The following is a 22884-nucleotide window of genomic DNA, read 5'->3' as shown; positions in this document are numbered from 1 at the left end:
ATCATACACCAAGCCCCCGCACCAATAGCCACAGCACGACGGGCACCACGACGTTATCATTGCAGCCAGTAAGGATCGCCTCAGTGGCGCTCGTTCCACCTGCCGCTAACCCGGCCTTGCAGGCCGTCCAGAGCCAGAACCGAACAGTCGAGGTGGATGCTTCTGCCAATTCGACGCCAGCCACTGTCCATCCTCCCACCACCAGCCAGGCACGAACTGCCAGCAATCCTGCGCAGACCGCTACCACAAAAGCCACACTTCCCTCCAGTGATTTTCCCCCGCCCCAAAACCATTTCAGTCGGCCGTAACGGCGTCCAACCAGCGAGGCGGCTGCATCGCCCATCCCAACACAGATCACTCCGCTGACCATACTGGCATCTCGTCCAGCCACGTCCCAGCCAGCCAAAGGTCCGTCGCCGAGACGATCGAGGTCTGATAAAGAGAGCCAAAGTGGAATCGAGCATCCAATCAACAGGAATATATGCGAGATAATTACAGGTCCACGATGGTCGCGCCCGTCGACATAGGGCGCCAAGAAATACGTCAAGGGTCGGGAAATCGGAGGTAGCTGGGATGCTCGAAAGAGGTCGAGGAGCAAGAATATCGAAAGTACTAATCCCAGTGCTAGAGCGCAGAATGTGGGATCCACAAACACCGTAGGCAGAAACATCAATACCATCATCCCATGAAATACTTTACGTCGAGTATCGACCTCAGCGACCGATTTGAGTTGGAACACCACGGCCAAACCCATCGCCATCACCACGACACAGTATGCACTCAGCAATAAACGGGTATTGGCAGGTCCAAAGGTTGTTTGGCGAAGATGTTCAACCCATCCCAGCCAGCAGGTCGGATCTTCCAAGGTCGCATCCGGTCGCGGCGGAAGCTGGATCCAATATTCCAGGTTTGTTATAAGTACCCAGAACCGAACCGTCGAAATATTCCCAAACATGTATCCTATAGCCCACCCAAACGGATCTTGGCCTTGAAAGGCTCGATCTGCGATATATTTGCGGATGGGTCCCAGAATAATGGACAGCGACATAACATAGACGTATAATGCATACAGCCATTTGCGGACTTGCGCTTGAGCTGCGGTAAGTGACAAAAACGATGCAAGACCCGGTCCCATTAATTTCTTGCGACGACCACCAGGCGTAGTCCGAACCCGTTTATCCTCTTGCACAGCCTCGTTAACAGTAGATATAGTATGTCGTCGACGTTGCTGCTGTCCGAAAAAACGGCTCCTCTCAAAGGCCTCCTCGATGGTAATATTGCCAGTCGCAGAAGACGGTTCATGGGATGGCTTCCTATCGCGCATCGTCCTCGTTTTTCGCGGTATAGGCACTGTTCCCGGACCATCACTATCTGACGTAGGCTCATCCGAGACGCCTGTGCCACTTAATTTCTGACACAGGCGATGATCCATCATATTCAAGTATCTTTTTGGAGACCGTGAGCCTCGAAGAGAGCGGCGGAACTTCCAGCTTGGAATCCGAGCCAGGGCAACCTCCCAGCGCAGAACATCCCGACAAGAAACAAATAAACACAGGCCACCAAGCCATAGCAATGCTTTCAGAATTTCCGCCTGAGGTGAGTTCGCAAATAAATACAAATTCAATAATGCTGCTGCTAAAAGCTGCAGCTCGGCAGGGAGAATACTCGATGTCAACAAAAAGTCTAAAGTGGGTATCAACGCTTGATGCAAAGGAAAAAGGAGAATCAGCGATTCAACATCGTGGCCCCGGAGCGATAATGGCTTAGGAACCGTCTTGAAGTCAAGAGACAAGTGTTCCGATACGAGGATTGGGACCAATGTCACCAGCCAGTGCGGGAGGCTAAACCCATTAGACCACTTCTCCAGTGGTACGACTGGTGCAGGGAGGGACGAGAGGCTGAGTATTATATTCGGTATGACCAACGCCGGTCGGTGATTTGAAAGCGACAAAGAAATAAATATCGGAATGAGGATTGGGTATAGAAGGGGGGCGGGGTCGAAACTCGCTGGGATATGGAAAAAAGGACGTTTCGGTGGCCATGTTGACCCTCTTTGTTTCCTCGAAATCCGGAGAAGGACGGGATACGAAAGGTAAAGTCCGCTAAGGAGGAGACCGTGAGTAATAAGCTCTGCACCATAGTTAGTATCATTGCTACACATTGAAGCTTTTCACGATCTATTGAACTCTGTCATACCTTTCCTCCATTCCCAAGCAAGTGAACGTGCTTCTCTCTGTACTAAGACCATGGCACCGACCGATAAGAGTAGCGCGGCCTCCAGCAATCGCCTTAATATCTCAACTCTCCTCTTTTCACCCAACTGCTGGGCTTTGATTTCATCTCCTTCGGCCTGTTCCTGCTCAGAGCTCCTCCGCGACCCACGCCCAGGCTGTCTCGCAAACGGTGGCCACGGCTGCAAAGAAGGCAACCAAGCTTCGGAGTCGGCGGAGCCGAAGCGTAGACCTTTCCGCGGTCGGGGCGGCGGAGCAGGGAGACCCCTCAATAGTCCTGTGCTTTCATCATCCGCCTCAGTGCCGCTGTCACTTGGTGTTCGCGATGACTTAGAATACGATGTGAGTGGGTGGAGACGGTCGCCTTGTTCGGAGGGGGTGCGAGAGCCAAGTCGTCTGCTGCGGTGGTAGGGATGCGGAGAACGAGTGAATTGTCGCAAGTCTTCGGGAATTAGTTCGGAGCCTGTAGCAGGTGTGCTACTACGAGTGAGCACTTCCTGTTCATCTTGGCCCCGCGATGAATTCATAGCGCCATTCCTAGGTTGACGGGTACGTCATCTCTTAGTAGGGTAAGAACGAGGGTGGATTGGAGAATGTGAGATTCCAAAGGATTTAAGATGACGATTTCACTTTAATCGCTATTCAACGATGGCGCAACAAAAGACAACAAAGGAATGAAATCAAGATGAGGAGAAAATGTGGAGTTTAGAACGTGGATGTTGTTATCTTTCCTGAACGCGGAAAGGGATTTTGCCTATCACATGCTCGGGCGCAATCCGATCATGTCATCGAGTCTTCGAAGTACATAGAGTTGCATCTCATGCATTTATTCGTATTTTGAATTTCGGTTGTAACCTTGCTTCTGAAATCTCTAAATCAATGTTCTATCTGTACAATTATCGCAGCTGTCAATGACCTCCCTTCAGGGCCCCAGATAGATCGACATGGGACCACCTGGCGTGACCAAAGGTCCTCAGCCACGGGTTGCGTGGTGTATAAGGCCACCTGCGAGCGACCGGGACTCATGCAATGAGTGTTCATAATAGAGCAGAGCTTATTCTCTAATGATTCGTGAGGTTTGCTTCCATTAATCTCCACACACAGGTAGCTATATTTGTCGTCAGTTGTGACGGCCACTGAATCCTCGCTGCTTTCCAGTTTGGCTTTTTGACAACGACTACCCAACCCTTGCCATTCGATATCACTGCCACGAGGAAGCTCATCAACTTCAACGGCAAGAAAAGGGGAAATCGAAAGAACATCTTCATCTTCCAAAACAGAAAATCTGGGCAGGGTAGCAGAGACAGCTTTAGGCGTTAACTCTTCTGCTCTTCGTCCGTATTTGATATCCCATGCATCAAGCTGTGGGCCCTCATCGTCATCTTCGTCATTCTCATCTGGCCGGGAATGCATCTTCTTCCAGAGATTCCAAGCTATTTGAGCTTGAACCTGAATCTGTTCTCCCCCAGTCATAAAAGCCACGGCTCCTAACCACCAGTCCACTTGCATGGCTTCGCCAATTCGCCACAAATGCTGCAGAGAAAGTACAGCACGTAGACGATAACCTCGAATCCACGACTCCTCTTGCGTGGCCAAATCCATGGAAGCCGGCTCCAGGGGAATTTGTCCTGCGATAAAGACTATTCTAGCTCCCTCTTCCTGTAAAGGGATGGACATGGCTTGGGAGTAAGGACCGATGTTTGCCGGCGCCCAGTATGAGCGTGATTGAACATGAAGACCTTGACGCCGATTTCGGTCTCCCAAGTCAACCACAAAGGAGACCATGACTTTAACATTCTCTGGAAGAGTATCACCACATGCCACTGTAACTCGTGCTGGTGGATTCGGCTTCTTAAATAGCGAGACATAGACATCATTCATCGAGGCGAAGTCAGTCATTGAGCGTAGCAACACCGTAGCAAATACAATGTCTTCTGTTGATCGGGGAACTTTATCAAAATTAAAGAACCCTTGAAGCAGACCAGGTACTTTCGCAGCAATAGCACTCATCTGTTGTCCAGCACCAAGTCCAGCCTCCGGTGCAACCAGATTCACCAACGAAGCAGTTGATGCAGACTGGTGGTGTTTCGACTCATAAACAGACAAAGCAGGCACCGATGTGATACCCCTGCCAGAAACCAACCCTTCATCAACCTTCTCGGGCAAAGACAAGGTAGACACATCCTCCAACGCACTCAAAAATGGGGCATCCAACAACGCCGGCCTCCGTACGTCATCAGGCTGATATTCCATTCCACCCTCTTTAGCAACACACCTTGCCTCTTTCAGCTTCAAAAAAGCTACCCCTCCCTCCCCACTTCCAACATCCCTCCCAACAACCTCAATCCTCTTCTTCCAAAGAAAAGAAGGCCCATCCAAAGCTAAACTCTCATATTCACCCCCTTCTCCCAGAACCGCACCCCGAATATCCTCCGCAGCCGCAAACCTCCCCATCGTCTTCGTAATCCGTCTCCTCAATGCACGCCCGCTGTTCCCAGCCCCAGATACATCCGCCCACAGCACCCCGTCATCCAATCCACCAGACGCAACCTTTATAATCCGCGCATCACACCCAACAGCCGCCATATCCTCTAGCAACCCCGCCTCCTGCACAGCAGCAGGATCAGCATCGCGTTCCACCGGCGCTGGAAGAGATGGATACATCCACAGCCAAGCAAGTGGTACAAGACCTAATCGACCCGCAACATTCTCAATGCGAGTCCGTTGGTATGTGGAAAGGATCGCACCAGCCGAAACAGCGTTTGCTTCCGGGTGTGCCTGCTTAATACGACGGAGAAGTGGAACTAGGGACTCTGTTTCGTCTTCGTCTTCTTTAATCTGGACTTCGCTTTCTGCGGACTGATCTGCAGCATCGTGTCTGTAAATTCGTGATGTGTCGACCGCTCCACCTGTAATTGCGGCGCGATAAAGTGGGATCTCGAGAGCGGATTCGTAAAGAGGAATTACACTGTGACCGATTGTTTGGTACATGAAGCTATCGATATCTTCTTCTTCGGCATCTTGGTCTTGGTCTGTTCCTGTTGTTTCTTTAGACTTCGTATTTTGTTTCGGTTCTGGGTGGAGGTTTGCTAGGGCGACGACTTTGTGACCATTGCGGATACAGTGGAGGATGGAGTAGAGGGAGTCTTTTCCGCCGGAGATTAGAGCGATAACGTTTAGGCCGGGTTGTGTTGATTTGGGCGGCATGGCGGGGGTAGGCGTTCAGATTTAAATGCTTATTAAATAATCCCTGCTTCCGGGCTATTTATTGGGTATAGTATTGCATGAGAAAAGTATGCTAAGTAGAGTTGGTGGGAGGGGGATTTTTTTTTGTATCCCCGCTTCTTGGGTCTTTATCGATAGCAGCTTTCCCCACATTGGTATTTTGGGTCCTTCCCATTGTGATCGCTATACTATGATAGAGCTAATAAATAATTATATGAATAAACTGGAGCTTATGTACTCATTATTGTATAGGAACAGAAACGAAGAAAAAACGAAACTAGATGGCACAATGCCCATGCCCAAAGACACGAGCCACAATATTTGGAGTATACTTGGGAAAAGCCAACATCTAGCCCTGTAACTATGCTTCGATAACTACATATAGACCTCGAGACTACACATGTACGAGGTTATATAATACTTATTACTAGAAATAATAAAGTGCAGAAAGAATTAAGCTTGTAATTGATGCTGCTAGATCCAAATGGATCAAGATAACCTGAGACCAACAGTAAAAGGGCAGGCAATAAATGCAGGTACAAGAAGGGGGTATGAGTGACAATGTGGTAGATGATGATGACAAGAATAGAAGGAGAGTGGCCAAATTAACTTATACACAGATGTGACCAGCACAAGAAACAAGATGTGGGATGAAACGACAGGAACGAAAAGAAGGTCAAAGAATATTACATCAAAATAAGACAAAAACCAGATGAACGAAAGGGAAGAAGCGAAATAAGTAATAGAAGCAAGAAGAGAAGAAATATGTGAAAGTCAGAAAAAAAAGAGGTCAAATCAGTGTTCAAAACAAGGATTAAAAATGGCCCAAGGGTTGAGAGAGAGAGACGTAGAGAGCCGGATTGCCCAAAGATTTTGTAGTTTGTTGTTTTTTTTCGTGTTGGTCCGGTAGATGAAAAAGATGAAAAAAGAGAAAGGACAAAAGAGATGAGTGACAAAGGAAATCGAAACACCAGACACTTGTCCTTTATATCGAAGAGACAAGATGGCGGCCACCATTCGCTCTATTTTGCTTCTTTTTTTTTGTATTGAGCTTTCCGCCCTCCTTTCCATGGACCCCGATAAACGCCCATGAAAATGTAAAAACCTCTCCCAAAAGTCCCTTAGGCATTTTTGTGATCCCCGATCCCAATGAAATGTTGCAGAAAGGGAAAACCAATGTTGCCGTACACCGATGATGACCATGTTCCTCACACCAGTGTAAATGCCCGCGGACGCCAAAACCAATCAAGACACGGTTGAGCTTCCTTAAAAACCCACGACCGAATGTATTTTATTATATATGCAGTAGGAAGAAGCTCCTGGTCTCGTAATAAATCATCAAAGCCCAATGTCTGTAGACTTAAGCCGAGTCGCGCTTGCGCTTCTTGGCCGGTCGACGGTCAGGGCTGGCGTCGGCGCTGGGTGGGGACTCGTACATGACGGCCCCAAGAGCGCCGGCGTCTTGTTGCTCCTCAAAGGATATCGAGGACTCGCTTCCGTCCAAGACACCCATGACCACTGAGCCAGCGCCGTGAGTACGGGCGTGCTGGGCAAGGTTGTCACTGCGGGAGAATTTCTTGCCGCACTCGTTGCACTCAAAGGGCTTATCCTGGGTGTGCAGTGAGCGGTAGTGACGCTTGAGGTGCTCCTGGCGACGGAACCGACGAGAGCAGAGAGTGCAAACAAAGGTCTTGGAGGGATCTTCAGTCAATGACTGCTTGCGGCCCCGGCGGTTGATGGAGACAGGGGCGCGGTCGGAATCAGTACCAGACATATCACCTGGAGATTCGGAACGAGCGGATACGGATCGGCGAGGCTCCTCCTCAAGTGTGACACTCTTGCGAACAGATTTGCGGTTGCTACGTTTCTTGGTCTTGGGCTCCTCCTCGACAGCCTCGTCAGTCTCACGCTGAACCTCAACGGACTCAGTAGACTCATTCCAATCGAAAGATGGAAGACCGGTGGGAATGCTGAAAGTCTCGCAGTCATCAGAATCCTCAATGCTGTGCTCACTAAGGAAGCCATCATCCTCAGCAATGTATTGGTTCACCCGCTGGCGCTTGTCACCCAGGTAGAGGGCGTGGGCATTGGTAGCGGGGTGGAACTCCACCAAGCGGTTAATCTCATCGTCCGAGTCGAGGTCTGAGAAGCTGTCGAAAGTAGGCAGGGAGCTCAGAGGGTCAACGGTCGAGGCGGTGAAGGAAGGAGATGGGTTCTCATTGACGGGAAGCGTCACAGACGCACTTCCCACAACAGCGCGCGGCTCCTCCTCTTCACAGGAGAGAGTTGGCAGAGGAGGAAGGTCCTGGGGGGTGTGCACATTCACTGAAGGCTCGACCGTGAGCTGACGTGGGTCGCAGAAGGACGCGCCAGGGTGCTCAGCAGTCAAGGTCTGGGATTGGGAGAGGATATCGGTGGGGACTGGAGAGGGAGAGGGGGAAAGCGAGGGGCAAGAGTGGGCGGAGAGCAAGTCCGATGTATGGTTGGCAATAAGTGACGGAGGGTGGATGAACACTGTTTCCATAATTAGCCTTTGTCACATTCTTGATCGAAAAACCTCCCCCCTTGCATATGACATTTGACATTTTGCCATCTGCATATGCAGCTTTAAATTTTTGACATCTCGATTTCGGTCGATCACTTACCAGGTGTCATTGGAGGCGAATCGGTGCGGGACCAATCCTGATGCGATAGAAGCTCAGTGTGAACATCGGTCTCACAGCCTTCCTTGACGCCCTCGACCTTCTCGAAGGCAAAGAAGCTGTCATTGATCGGGGTGTGCAGAGTGCCATTGGCAGAAGGTGGGCTGCTAATGGTGCTTCCGGAAGAAGATAGAGGCGGCGTAGATGGGAAGCCGTACATATCGTGGCTCACGAAGCGGGTATCTAAGGGCATCAAGGCTGGTGAACCTTGCTGCACCATGATAGCCGGCTTCATCTGTGAGGGCTGGGGCGAAGCAATTGGAGTCATGTTCATGGTGGCACCGCGGAAGGCATTGGTGGTGGCCATCTGGTGCATGTTCATCATGGGCTGAGTTTGATAGATTGGTTGCTCTGCTCCCCTGCTCTGATAATGTGACGGTCCATACCAAACGTCTGATGGCTGGCTGGTGTAGTGACCTTGCTGTTGTGTAGACTCAGGGTAGTATGCGAATGAGGGCTGACCATGCACCGGAGTAGGTGCGACTGTGTATGTTGAGTCCATTGTGTAGAAAGACTGGAGATCCCGAGCCCGATAGTTAGCTTGTGATTCATATGATGCTATTGCAGATGGAGTGTAATTGATATCTGAATAGGTTTTCTCGTGTTCCTCGCTCTTCTTCCCTTCTTCATGCTTGGTTCTGGGGGAATCCAATCTTACCTGTGTATATAGAATCCAACGTGGTGGTTGAATTCACGAGTATATTAGGGTAAGTTTGAGCGGATGATGTAGATCAGATTGATGTGTTGTGAGTCCGTTGGAATGGGGAATGAATGAGACCCAGACGAGGACGAATTAGGATAGGTGTGTAGTTGTTGAGTGCCAAAGGAAGGACAGGTTTCTGTATAGATAGGAAACCGGAGAGAGAGAGAGAGAAGGAAGGAAAGGTGAAGTCCAAATAAGTTGCTATAAACCTTGCCAAACCCAAAACAGTCAAGATAGAAAAGACTAGTGGGAAAGGATAGAAATATGGAAAATAGAAGAAAAATAGATAAATCAGAAAAGAAAAAAGAAGAAATTCAAAAAAAAATCAAATAAAGAGAGACAGAGCCGATATGGGCATATGGAAGAGAGGAAGGGAAGGGGAGTAGCAGCAGCGTGGGTTAAATGAGAGTGATCTGCTGCTATTTTCTACTTTTGCCGGGTACACTAGTTAGTATGGGCAAGCACAGTGGAGGGTGGGTCAGGAACTTTTGGATTATTATTTTATTGAATTAATAGAATTAATAGGATTTAATATTAAAAATATTTATTTTTACATTTTACATTTATTTATTTTTCAAAAATGGATTTTTGGGAATTGCCTGTCTCAAAAGGACTGTTGTGTAAGGAAAGCTACCCATTCTGGGGCGGGATTGGCCCTAAGACTAGGTGACTTTCTTAGTGGCCTGTTAGTCTGTTAGTTACTTTACCGGTGGGGCAGTACCCAAGGGTACGGGCACTGGCCCGCATCCTGTATCGGGAGGAAGTCCACATCGGCCACAGTGCCCAAATGAAGGGTGGGGTCGGAGCACGAGTGGTGTTACGTGCTAGAAATGCGGAGAGGAAGAGCAGAATGTGTCTGGGAGAGAGAGAGAAAGAGGCTGTGCTGGTGTTTTGTTTTATTTTATTTTATGGAAATTAATATATTTATATGGGTAATTATATGGGTACTGTAGGACATAGCCTGGGGTATTATCTCCATTGCGATAACCAGATACAACACTATAGACTCTCCCGGCAAGAAATAACCAAAAAGAAAGGCATAATAAGACATAATAATTACATGTTTAACCGCTTGCAACCCTCATCTCACCACACACGATCCATCACGTTACGGCTTGTAAAGAACCATCCTTCAGGCTGCAGCAACGCCCATGAAAAATGAAAAAAAATTATGAAAAAAACGTAAAATAAAAACTAGGATGGCGTGGTGTGGCCACGAGGTGCACAACGATTGGATCCCAAGACAGTGACAGCGGCAATCAGTTTGCACCTCTTATCAGCAAGTAGAAGAAAAATAAGTGGGAAAAGGCTCACACACACTCTCTCTCCAATGGCCGTGCCCCGAAGGAATTTGGGCCTGCTTGCTCCCCGCCCCACGGCTGTCCCGTCTCCATTCTACTGCCAGGGCATGGACGAGACAGAGCACAGCGATCGACACGGATCTGAACGACCTCGGAGGCCCATTTCCCCCCGGTACAATTTGACCCATATACGATCATCATGTGGAAACTCTTTTTGCCCTTTGGACCTTCTGCGTATTCTGGCTTATCCATGCCCCATTCGGCTTCAGCCATCACGGGCGTGCATGAGGTCAACCCTGAGTTATCGCTCATCACTTGCCTGCCGATCCAACACTATCAGCCCGGGGGTCTGCGAAATGTGCGACCAGATCGTGAAACGGTCGGCATTGGCTTGTTGGCTTGTTGGCGTGTTCTGGTGGCCGAGCATAGTTTCTATTTATTTCTTTGCTTTTCTTATTCTTTTTTTTTTCTTATCACACCCTGGTCAGTTTCATATGATATCGCCGGCCAAAAGTACAACGACCAGTCCTCGGTGTACATACTGTACATAGAGTGTGTGATGGACTTGATGAACCAACGGCATCACCAATTCGATATTCTTATTGCTTTTTAAATTCTATTTTCTTCTCCCAATATTTTCGCCTTCTATAGTTTCCTATTAATTTTGCTTATTTTCTCTCGCCCAATTGCGGGAATTATCGTTGCCTTTCATATTTGCCACATGGATATCGCGGGATTTTTCTCAGCTGTTACTGTACTGTAGGGAGCAAGGGTCGCCAATATACTAAAATAACCATTTTCCTATAGTATTCTTATACAATTACGTATGACTCTTAAGAGGCAAAAAATAAATAATCGCACGAAAACAAATTCAGAATTAAACCTAAAACAGTCCACAGCTGCGATGTTCTCAAGTTGCGCGGCCTACTGCAGGAACAGGCCAGTGGATGCACAGCCGAACCACGACGAGGCTTACCATCGTCATTGGCTGCATACGCATAAGAAAAGAGGCAAGGCTCGAAATGCAGTTGGCTTTGTTAGCAGCCAGATTCAGTCAATTCAGTCACTACAGACTTCCGGACAGATAGTTCCGATTGCATCATGCTCGCTGATTGGAGAAGAAGAGGGTGGGATGGACCCCATGCATTCGCCCATGACATCGCGCCTACACCAAAGTACCTACAGAAACAACTACAGCTGGACTGCCTTGCCCAGATTGCCAATTTTCGGTTGTCTGGATGGCTTGTGATACATCTTATTGGTTGGTAAGAGTTCAGCCATGTCGCCAAGTGATGTGTTCCGATTGCATGGGATAGTGTGATGGCACTGCTTTGACTTCTGATCGGTAGATCCGGGGAACGCGCCAATGCCCCAAGCAACTGTGATCCATCAGGCTGTTGGTGCAGGAATCCGATACATCCACTTCGCGCTTTCTGCTTCTTGTGTTTTCTATGGTCCTCTTTACCCTCGCACATCACAGCCACCTGCGCGCCGACGACCGCCACGCAAGCAAGGTCTGGTGTAAATCTTTGGGTAACGCGAAGTTTGTGGCACAATTCAATCCTCACAATCTTGTTCTACTTTTTGAGTCGTGAAATGGGACTTGGTCGGAAGTTTGGGTATTTCCACACCAGCTCCCCAGTTTTTTATCCACAATAGTTCGCATAGTTCGTACCTGACTAAAGGCAAAATCGAACATAAACATAAACATAAACTATCTAAACAAAGATTAAGAACAAAAAGCGAAAACGAAAGCACTGAGACTATCGGTCTCGAAAAGAAGAAAAATAATGACGATCCGAGAGAAGAAAAAAAACCAAAAGAAAAGAAAAGAAACGAAAACGAAAGAAGAAGAAAAACCCCCGATAACGCGACGAAACTCAAGAAATTCCGCAATAACGCATCATTGAACCCCCAAGTTCCTCTCCCTCTCTCAAGCCCAGAGCCAAAAAGACATCGAGTCCCCACGAAATTCCATCATCGCCCATCCTTTCCCTCGGGGGACCGTCCAAAGCGCACATCAACCAAGTGCGATTGGCTGCTACCAACATAGCGCACTCCACCTCTTGGCTGCCGCTATCCCCAGCATAGACAAAGCGTCTGCGCGGACGGGATTCTCTTAACTCCCGCCACCAATCACGGCATATCATGGGGCCAAGTGGGAAGTCGAGCCGTGAAATTGGGAAATTGGGGAATTGGGAAATTAGGGTGGTGTAACGACGGAGATGGACAGAAGCATGAGAAACAACATTCCTGACGGAGTAAGTAGCTTGATCGACTTAGTCGCTTTGTTTCCCACTCCACATTATTTGCCTCTTAGTTCTCTAGTATGGTCCACAATCCCTCATGAAAAGGGAAAAAAGTGTCCTGGTCGGGTTAGCTGGACCGGGATGTCTTTTCCCAGATACCCGGGTCAAGGACTTTGCCCATGCATAGAAGGCTGTCAATCCTTCTACGAGAAACTCAATTCCCCCATGAACATGAACTACGGAGCAAGTGGAAATGAGGATTCATGCCCACTATTCTGGTGTGGAAAGGAAGCGCAATACGGTTATTCTCTGAATATTTGCAATTCTCAACATGTTGATCTACAATATTCTCCCTAAAGTATCCCCCATCGCAATTATTTGTGGAATATTCCTATACATGATTCAGAAATCCTTGTCCCAAGTTTGCCCAAAAATCCGCCAATTTTGGCTTTGCTACTATTGTTCCTGGCGAGATTAGCCATTCATTATACTCATGCCTAGGCCTCGCCCACCGTTATCGCACAGACATTGGTGCCTTCGAGACCACGGGGCCAAGCCAAGCCAATTGCCACAAGGCAAAACAAAAAAAGAAAAGAGACAAAATTTGCCCTACAGGAACGCTATTGAGCTGCAGCATACAGATGGTACCTGATAGACCCACCCAAAACAAAAGAAGTGAAATCACACCGGTCATACTAGTCCAATTCTGTTTTGATCCCCATACTACGGGACAAAACGGATATGACACCTTGGCTGCGTAAAATAAGAGGCGAAAAACGAGAGATAAAGAGCCATAACTGGTGCTTGAGGCAAGGTACGGAGCGCAATCTTCACAGCCGAAACACGACAGCTCTGGATTCTCCCGTCGGTGGAGTAAAAACTGGAGATAGCGCACCCGCGCCGCCGGACGGGCGGCTGCTAGCCTTAAAGGATTTCTTCGCGGAAGTGCTCAACACAGCCGAGCAGTTATGTGAGTGGCTCCAATTGATGGATAAAGTCCACTGTGGTGGATGATGGAAACGGACGGCAAAGCTCAGGGCTCTGTTGCTTCAAAGCGTTACCCCAAAAGTGGACGGGATGTCAATAGTAGTGTCAATCCTGATCCTCGAGCTCGAAAAATGAAATATATTCGCAGAACAAAGAAAAAAATAATTTGATAACCCAGGCCAAGCCAAAGCGGAACTAGTGACTGGGGAAAAATGGAGTCGCTCAATTGGAATTAGAAATGGTGGTGACCAGGATGAGATGAGCGACAATAATCCCTGTTTCCCCGGCGAATCATAACGAAATCTCCATGGCGAAGGATGGGGCTCTCGGGCTTTGCTGTACTGTGAGAAACCGTTGGCGATCATTTCATGCTTTTATCCGGTTGACAGGAAAAATTACAGATGGAAAAGTACTCCGCCATCAGAAATGGATACAGATGATGATCATGATCAGGCAACTTTGAAAATAAACAATTGATGATGTGCATACGAAGATTGGTTTGACGTGTCGCTTCCAGACACCCAAGCGGACATGACGGCCGTTATGTGTAAATCAATTGGCCTCGAGGTTGACGTGTAGAACAGCCTTGCTGCAAGGGTCCACGGGGAGGTGCACATCGAAGCGTTAGAGTCTGCCTATGCGCGCATTGCACGCCACCGGACTGATAGCCTCGACTGGTCGAACTGGACGGAGTTGAGAAAATGATTGCCCCCAATCATTATCAGCAAATTTTTGTTTTACGTACGCTCGAATCAAAAGTCTCCATTATTTCGATATGAAATGTCTGAGACTGCCAAAATGACAAACGAAAAAAGAGACAAGTGGAGCCCTGAGTGGCTGGTAATAACGAATTATCAAGCCTTCGAGTGATTATCCCCACCAATGAGATAAATCCTTACATATCAATCCACCGAGTCGATACATCTGTTCTCCGTTGTGTACTTTCGTGCGTACGCCATCCGGCGAATCCGCCGCGGGCCTGGTACGAATGCAGGGGAAATAACGGCCGTAGTTCGCGGCGAGGCTTATTACATGGAGCTAGACGACTAATCTCGCGGTGCCGCCGGGGAGAATGTGAGGTACAAATCATGTGGAGTCTTGGAGTTGTACGGAGTACGGAGAGTATGGTGATCCAACAGTAATCATGAGAAACATGTAGAAGGAATCATGCAATCACCCATAGAAAATGATCATCCTAGATCCACTCGTTTCTCCGAGTACCAAAGACTCGTTTGGCGGAGTACAGGCGACGACTCATGCCATCGCCCGATAACCAAGACATCCCTATACAGCCATCCCAAGCGCAAAACTCGCATACATCAGCCTCTGAAACAGAACGGCTACCGGCTCTACCATCACAATTATTCACTAAAGTTCTTCAGCAATCTGTTTATTAGGTTATTCTATGGAGGCTAAACTTCCGATTTACTGAACTTTCTCACTGGCTAACTCGGAGAAGAAACTGGTTCCGACTAAGTTCACTTCATTCTCTTCTCGTCTCGGCAAGATGGCGTTGGAGTGCACAGCCATTGACTTTTTGACAGTCCACCTATCTCCAAAGTATCTCTACACAATAAAACCCGACCCGCGTGCACGCTCATTTTTTGCAAGGAAAACTTGGATGAATTCCTTCGATACCACGAGTGTGGAGTATGGAAAGATGCCGCGACCCAGCAAATTAAGCCACTTACAACAAGGTCAGGCTCTAATTTTCGAACTATGGCAGTTTTTGTCGTAGTGGGGTTTTTACTTTTATTCTTTTTGGAATTCGGTCGGACCTTTCCGCAAGGTAGCTACGGAGAAAACCATGCAAGCTTGAAATCTGAAACACGCTCCATGTTCACCGTATCATCGCTTGGCTTCGGCGGAACACGCGTTTTCGAGGCTGCGAATCGCGCTAGTGGTGCGCCAGGTCTTGGCTGGTCGCCCCACACAAGTGTCCCCCCGTCAAAGATTCGAGCCCCCCATGGCATAATTTCGAATTTCTGATGCTTTACGCTTTTCCCTGTCCCTTTTAGTGATTGTAGCGGTGTGGCGAGTATTTTTGTTCCTCTCTCGCGATGCACTGGCTTAGTTACCCTTGACTAAGTGGAAACACGGACAAAAGTCCTCCGTACCTAGCACAGATCAGATCCTACTAAGCCAGAAGGATTCAACAGGGTCAAGGCTCACGAAGGAATACTTGGGGCCCAGGCCTGTGGTGAAACCAAAAACCAAAACGTGTTGATATAAGACATATGCATGCGCGTCCTGATTAGGAAACAAGTCATGATTCACTACCTATCTTTTCCCCGGACAGTAATTGATATATCTATCTGCCTTGAGGTCAGACATAAGAACTTGGACCTAGAATATACATGGGCAATACTAATATCACTGATCCATACTTCTCACAACCTTGGAAATCACTCAGCTTACGGCAACAGTTTCGATGTCTAAATCATGTCTTGCATCGGAAGGCCCGGGCTCTCCGCCAAATGTCCACTTCAATGTTACCATATCTTAATGGGCGACATTAATGTCCATCAAAAAATATCCGTCGTCTACTTTACTGTGGCTGGGCAATCAATTTCTTGCTCAATCTACTAACTACAACGGTTTCTAACCTAGTTACCATGGCGTTACGCTCAGGGCGCTCGCCTCGCCAGCGCAAGAGCAGTTAGCCGGACCGACAACAGTGGCAACTCGGGATCAGTTTCACCACCGTGGTCCCCCGAAGCATGTGGTTTTATGCAAATCCGCAAAATCCCCCGGGTCCCAAAATTAAACATGCTAAAGCGTTGACCCAGCCGACCCAAGCAGAAATGCGGGGATACGACATACGATGCTCTCTCTCGTTTCTCGGCTAAAACCAGGATCACGGACGATGGCAAACCATGGGACAAAGTACACACCGGTCAATCTCTAGCGGGTACCGATTACTCCATACGGTGTACACAGTAACATCAATTGCCCAATCGGGGATTTCTATCTTCATTAGGGTCTCCATAGAACTCATTAATTGGTCCCTTCTTTTGGCTTTTCGTCCTCTTTTTTTTGGGGCGCTGTGGTATCGACACTACTGATACCGGGGAACAAATAATTGACGGCCCATTCCGATAAGAACTAAGAGGCACAAAGTCAAAAAGTCAAATTGCGAACGACGATTAAATTGAAAATAAAAGAGAGAAAAAAGCAAAAAAGCAAAAGCAAAAAGCTTGAGGCGATAAACGCACCTTAGCACGTGTGGACAAACCGGCCCTCGGTATCGACGAAGGATTTGCGGACACCACCTTACAAGTCGATCGCCCAAACTCTCTCTCTACCGGGGGCCCTTGGTAACTGGCTGTTGTAACAGACACTATCCCCAGTTCAGTATTCAGTCCCTGGTATCACGGCAGATGCAGTACATAATGTATAATTTGGCTCAGAAGCTACGATCACCCTGCGTTTCGCTACTAACTTGCTCTTCCCGGCAGTCGAACCAACATACAATCCGTGTTGGATGCGTGCGCAAATTTGACAGGAAGCCAATAAAACCTACACTTGGACCCCCTCCCCGGTCTCAATGTGGCGGCCAGGAACGTGGTCTTAACAGGGATTATTCTGGCAAGATCTGCTGTCTATCGCAACTAAACTCCCTTCCACCCGCTCGGGGAATCCATTGAATTGCAATCCTAGCTTCCCTCGGCATCAACTCTATTGGCCAATGGAAGTTTCTGGACTGTACTTTTGCCGTTCATATTCGTGCTAACTTAGTCTATCTCCGCAAACAATAACCGCAATCTTCAGGCTTAGCAACAGAGTTTCTTTTCGTTTCTCTAGTCTTTGCAGTGGGAAAAGCTTCGTTGATCCGTCCGGGAACAGGTTGCGTTATCTTTGTTTTCTCTCCCCACTCACTCCACTTTCTATGGATCGGGGAGCAATCAAAGTCACGAATCAAAATTTCTTATCTGAATCGGTACACAATATCTTCCAGCCATCGGAGCTCAATCCAATTGAGATGGAGAGAAGGGCTCAAAAATGCGGAGAGACGGAAACTCAACTTCAGCCCGTGGCGAATTAGAAAAAGACAAGTAGATCGCTAGTTCCATTTTTTATCATCTGTATCAAGCCCCCATGGGCTAATGTACTCCGTACTTGCGGTGTTCCTGGCTCTCAAATTGTGCATTAGGGCTTCCGATCCCATGCAAGCCGGAGCCAACAAGATGGCGTGGTCGGTTCCCAAAATTCGCTTGCTATGGGGCAACCTGCAGATGGATTTGTTTTCTTTTGTCCCAACTGGTGAAGGTCTCCGCGTCTTCCATTGTCGTAATTGGTGCACTCAATCCGAAACATGGTACCTGGGGGCCAGCCCGCATAGCCAAACGAACACCTGGGAACCGATTCCTTGGGTTTGGCCACTGAGTTTGGTTTGACTCAGGTACATTTGGATGTGAGTGTTTTCACAGGCTTTAGTTGCAAGATGGGACTCCATTCTCAGTTTTTTGCCCCCACCCAATCCAAACTGAAAGCACGGAAATCCGTAGTATTTCCGTCCGCGCACGCTGCATCCAAGGCCTCGATCTTTGGTCCTGGTTCACTACTGGAGCCCACAAAATTATGAAACCCCAGCTGAAATGGTGCGATTCCCGCTTGCCAGCCGAAACCCTATCGGACCCAGGCCACTCAGTGGTTCCCATGAAGTCATCACCATCTCTTCTCCAGCTTAACCCTTGGATTGTGTGCCCGGAGCATAACCGATTTCGGATACTGGTCAATCTCGAGTAAGCTGAACGCCCACTTCAACCATTATCTCTGTAGCAGATCATTACTACATAGTTATCTCTTCCCCGTCCCCATTTATTTCTGCGAATCTCCCGGCTGCAGTGGAAAAGGCCAAGACACCAGCCTTAACCATCTCAACGAATCATAGCACCCACCCGACCGCTGATGAAGTTTCCGCACACTGCGACTCCATTGATGTTCCTGATATTCCCCCGATTTTGCCCTTTCTCGTGCAAGATCGAGATCGTCGACTCCATTCCTTATCAGATAATTCCTTTTCACACGGCACAAACAAGGAAGTGGCTCCCCGTAAGCTGCATCTTCTGGGCCTGGCGGGAGCACCAGCCGATCCTGCGGATATTTGAGTGTACGTAATGATAAGGGACAATTTGGAAGAGATTTTGTTCAATTGGAGACAAGACACCCCCAACACCCAAATTGGCATAATTGAAGGAATCCACCACACCATTCAAAGTTCAATGTGGCGGTTAGATTGGAACGCGGTACCTAATAAACAAGTGAAACCCAAAAACTGACTTCGTCTGAAACCTGGCTGTATAAACCTTCGCGGGTGGCTAGCGCTTGATACTTCCTCTCACTCTTCACCTTGGTTGGTACGCTTCATAAATCCGCAAAGAGGGTCAACTATCTATGAACCAATTCACTAGCGCTGAAGGAAAAAAAATTCCATCCTTCTAGCTCTTCTAGAGGATAACCTACTGTACGCCGTCCACCTTAACGCCAAACGCTAGTGACTGTGGCTACCCTGCTTACGCTACTAGTGTGTATATCACGATGCACAATTTTCTCTCCACCTTTCTTCATAGCAAAGCTCCAATTCTTCGAAAGAATATTGTGCCCACGTCAACAGTTCTACACGTGCAAGACGCAGTGGGTACAATGTCTAGCAGCGTGTGCCATAATCGCCAAGGCTGGCTAACCCAGTGGGCTATCCTCGTGTCGAGCCGCGCAGAAACCTTGGAAGCGGGTCGACGCTGCTTTCCGCAAAGCTTTCAACAGCCACAAAGCACTACATGCCGAATGGGCTCGCTAATGACGAACTGACAAACAATTAGCAAATCAGCTAACAAGCCACTCCGGTGTATTCTACGGAGTAGATCGTCTGGTATCACCCGGTGTGCAAGAAACGGAGATACGCATAGAGCGGTCAGCGCGGTTTACAGGTTCTCTCAGATACGACCTTGGGGCTTATATTTTAGCATCATCCGTGCATAATGAGCCATGGATCATTGATCTCCGCTGAACTATATTCTCCGTAATCGGGGAGAACAGTGTGGCATGATGAGCACAAAAATATGCAAATCAGAAAACACGCCATACTTATTCCGCTATTCTCGGTGTTCAATACATGAGATAGTCAAGCAGGAAATCTTGCCATTCATTCACTAATAATTCAGAATCTCACTCTCGGAATATTCCCCTGTGTCCGCTGCCGATAAAGACGCCGTCCAGTCTACGGTGGAGCCGGGCCACCTCGTTACCAAAAACATACCTAACTCGAGTACCCTGCTAGTTAGCTCCTACTGTATACGGTGAAGCTCACGACGAGCTACAACCCACGGCGGGCCCTACTGAGTCGCTGTATACGGCACCAGCCGACTCTCCATACAACACGCCGAGTGTATCCGGCCACCGGTTGGTCTGGTCGGGACGGCTTTGGTGTGGGTTTGCCGGCCCGCGAGTGAGATCTTGGATCCATCTGACCCAATTTTTCAGCGCACTAATTTCATTTCACTGTAACGTGAAATTCGTTTATTTTTCGTCATTTGCCGTAGCCGTGGATCTCGTGGATACGGAGTATGGAGTACAGAAGCAAAGCGCCCATGAAAAGTGGACAGATGGGTTCCAGAAAGAATGATGCCATTTGCAATTTGGAAGATGTTGTGCTTCGGCCGAGCTCTGTATGGTTCATCCTGTGGGCTTCGTCAGCCGTCCAGGGTCCTCGTTGTATTTGGATTTGAAGCCATTGGAGGCTTTTGTTCCCTCGTTTACGTGGCTTGGCGAATAATGTTCACATGGACATGTGGGATTGACATGGATGGAGTTAGGCTTTGAACGACAGGTCATTCAGCATGCAAGTCAGAATTTATGCTTAAAGCTACGCGCTTTCTCGGGTCCTTCGCCGATACTAATTCACGCTTAATCCATTTGCTAATATGGTTCATGAATTATAGTTATCATTCTGAGCTCTTGCCTGATCTGCGCGAGCCACTAGGCAGATTGCAACAGCAGGACATAAAGATCTTTCTTAATTTCTTAGGCCTCAGGGATGGTTCAGTTAAGATCACGCTCCCAATGGGAGTCAGTCTCTTCCTATCATAATGATTCCATTGTTCTCATCATCGGCCAAAATATATGAGAAAAAGGAAAAGGGAACACAAATTGTATCAGAGAAGAAAACTTCGGTTCCTTGCGTGATTATATAATCTTTGTCGGCTACACTAGACCCGGGGCTGGAGGAACTGTTAGTCCGGAACTCGCTTCACCGTGTGTATAAATTTCGATCTTGCGGTTCGACTTTTCCTCTTTTTTCTTTTCTTCTTCGTGCGGCGGCGCAACTATCAATATTACCCGTGTTGCCTGGATTTCCAGTCTCTTCGGAGACTATCCGTGAAATGTCACCAGGTGTCAGTTGTGCCACAGACGAAGGGAATTGCACATCGGTTCTTACTTTATTGGTCTCTCTTATTCCTCAAAGATGAGAACTTTAAGTTCGAGAATCGGACATACCTATTTAGAACTATAGCTTTTATTGTATTATGATAAAATTGAATCCTTATTTTCATTCAAATTTCTAATCTTCCCGTTGTAATGCGCGCTGTAGCCGATGTCTTGGTTAATAGCAATTCTTGATTGAGAAGGAAGAAAAAAGAAAAGAGTGAAAACTCCGCCATTTCCTCTGGAAGTATGGTTACCATATGTCTTTGCGCTTGGCTATGAACATCCACGAGGACTAATTTGATGCTTTTAGTCCCAAAGCCCAGCTTCTACTCCGTATCCCATCATGAAATTCTTGTGAAAATTCTTTACTCTCCAGGCTCATCACCAATCTTCTCCAACTTGCCCATCGCGCGCTTCTCGCCTGCATCTCCAATGATACGAACGCGATCCACACGTAGCTTCTCACTATCCCCATCACCATCCACGAAGAACAAAACCAAGGAAGTCACGTTCTGGAACTTGACAAATCGCAAATCAACCCGTGCGGTTCCAGTCTTCGCATCCCAATCCTCAGGCTTAATCTCCACAGTTTGCACAGCCGGAATATCATCCGCCTCGTCGAATCCAAGGACATGTGAGCGGTTCGAGTAGAGGGAGACCGTCTTCGGGCGCATGGGAACTTCGTCATCGTCTTCATCTTCATTGTCCTCGCCAGAGGCCGCGAATGAAGTAATATGGACAGAGTGCACCTTCACCGTCGACTGGAACGGAATGTACAGCATCAGCTGCTCATCCGTATCGCTCTCGACCCAATCACTCTTTCCCTCTGCCTTCCCTTTTCCTTTCCCAGATAGTCCCGATGGCTTGCCTCCATCGAACAATACTCGTGGTTCGCCTCGCTCGTTGTCTCGGTTCAGAAGCTCCAGACCCTTTGCATCAACCTGATCCGTAATATCACTGTAGTTCTTTGCTACAGTGGCACCGAGCCAGCTACTGCCTGCACCGGAATCAACATCACCAGCTGCGCCATCGGACTTGGTAGCTTCGGATGCAAGTTTCTGGATAACTTCGTTCAGTTGGCGGGGGTCGGCGCCGGCGACGGTTTGTTTCTTGCGGCCGTTCTCGAAAACGATGAAGGTGGGGTACCTGATAAAAAAGAACAGTCAGTTTATCGCCCGTAGAGTAAACACATTGCCACGGTCGCAGTTATATTTTCCATCCAATCCTGGTTCATGTTTTGAGAGAATACGTACGCTCGCACGCTATATGCTTGCGCCAGTTCAGTCTGTTCATCGCCGTTGATCTTGGTGAATGTGATGTGGTTCGGACGAGTCAGCTGGCGGGCCAGGGAGTCATAGACCGGGGCGATGGCTTTGCATGGTCCGCACCAGTCGGCGTAGACTAGTTTTCAAAAAGCTGATTAACTTCATGTTCTCTTTTTGGATTTCGTTCGGAGTGATGGGTAGGTGGGCGGGGCTGGGAAGAATTCTCGTGCGGGGAGGGTCTTGGGACTTACAATCGGCGACGACAAAGCGGGAGGAGGTGAGGAGGTTGTTAAATTGCTCGTTTGAGGATATGTTGATGACCGACATGGTGGAGGTAGGGTGGTGGTGTCTAAAGGGATGTCGGTGGTGGGGGAAGTTGAGGTTGTTTTGCCCGAGATCCTTCAACTTGAATATGTCATCAATTCTCCGCGTCAACAGAGCTTGAGAAGCGGTACCACTCGTGGCGTCAGTTGGTTCGTATGGATTTTTAATACCTCTATATAGCTGAGATTGTATTCTCGCGGGATTTTGATCTTAGAATATTTAGTTTTTGACTCCAACCTTGGAAACAACTCCGCCTGTAGTCACTAGCACTAGTATATATACTAGTACTAGTATGCACTGGTGTTGACGAGAACCTTGGAATACAAGCTGTATCAAGATTGCAAGAAAAGTGAGCTATATCCTTCTCAAGATACCCTGTCTAGATATGTAGACATAGAGGACTAAACGAAAATTGGCTACTATACAAAAATGACTATAAATAACACGCTTCTAAAGATATCTGATTGTA

The 22884-nt window shown here is 48.0% G+C and overlaps 4 protein-coding genes across 4 annotated transcripts; all 4 read right to left on the bottom strand.

Annotated features, from left to right (window-relative positions):
• Position 1: 1 nt before the first annotated feature.
• N7478_003473 (putative phosphatidate cytidylyltransferase) lies at positions 2–5438 on the bottom strand (the record flags this gene model as incomplete). Its single annotated transcript, XM_056919687.1, has 3 exons — positions 2–2130; positions 2197–2768; positions 3334–5438. 3 exons carry the CDS (start codon positions 5436–5438, stop codon positions 2–4), a joined length of 4806 nt encoding a protein of 1601 aa, XP_056782845.1.
• A 1378-nt stretch (positions 5439–6816) lies between these two features.
• sebA (putative C2H2 transcription factor (Seb1)) lies at positions 6817–8660 on the bottom strand (the record flags this gene model as incomplete). Its single annotated transcript, XM_056919686.1, has 2 exons — positions 6817–7970; positions 8102–8660. 2 exons carry the CDS (start codon positions 8658–8660, stop codon positions 6817–6819), a joined length of 1713 nt encoding a protein of 570 aa, XP_056782844.1.
• Positions 8661–10171: 1511 nt separating this feature from the next.
• Positions 10172–10435, bottom strand: N7478_003471 (uncharacterized protein; the record flags this gene model as incomplete). The annotated part of the gene is made up of 1 exon (XM_056919685.1): positions 10172–10435. The coding sequence occupies one exon, from the start codon at positions 10433–10435 to the stop codon at positions 10172–10174; it is 264 nt and encodes an 87-aa protein (XP_056782843.1).
• A 10756-nt stretch (positions 10436–21191) lies between these two features.
• Positions 21192–22418, bottom strand: N7478_003470 (thioredoxin-like protein 1; the record flags this gene model as incomplete). The annotated part of the gene is made up of 3 exons (XM_056919684.1): positions 21192–21972; positions 22080–22227; positions 22343–22418. The coding sequence occupies 3 exons, from the start codon at positions 22416–22418 to the stop codon at positions 21192–21194; spliced, it is 1005 nt and encodes a 334-aa protein (XP_056782842.1).
• Positions 22419–22884: the final 466 nt, after the last annotated feature.

This window comes from Penicillium angulare (assembly GCF_028827245.1).
Source record: "Penicillium angulare strain IBT 27051 chromosome Unknown utg000003l_segment0_segment0, whole genome shotgun sequence".
In the NCBI taxonomy this organism is placed as follows: Eukaryota; Fungi; Ascomycota; class Eurotiomycetes; order Eurotiales; family Aspergillaceae; genus Penicillium; species Penicillium angulare.
The sequence above is the reverse complement of the archived record's forward strand: the minus strand, read 5'-3'. Positions and strand labels throughout refer to the sequence as shown.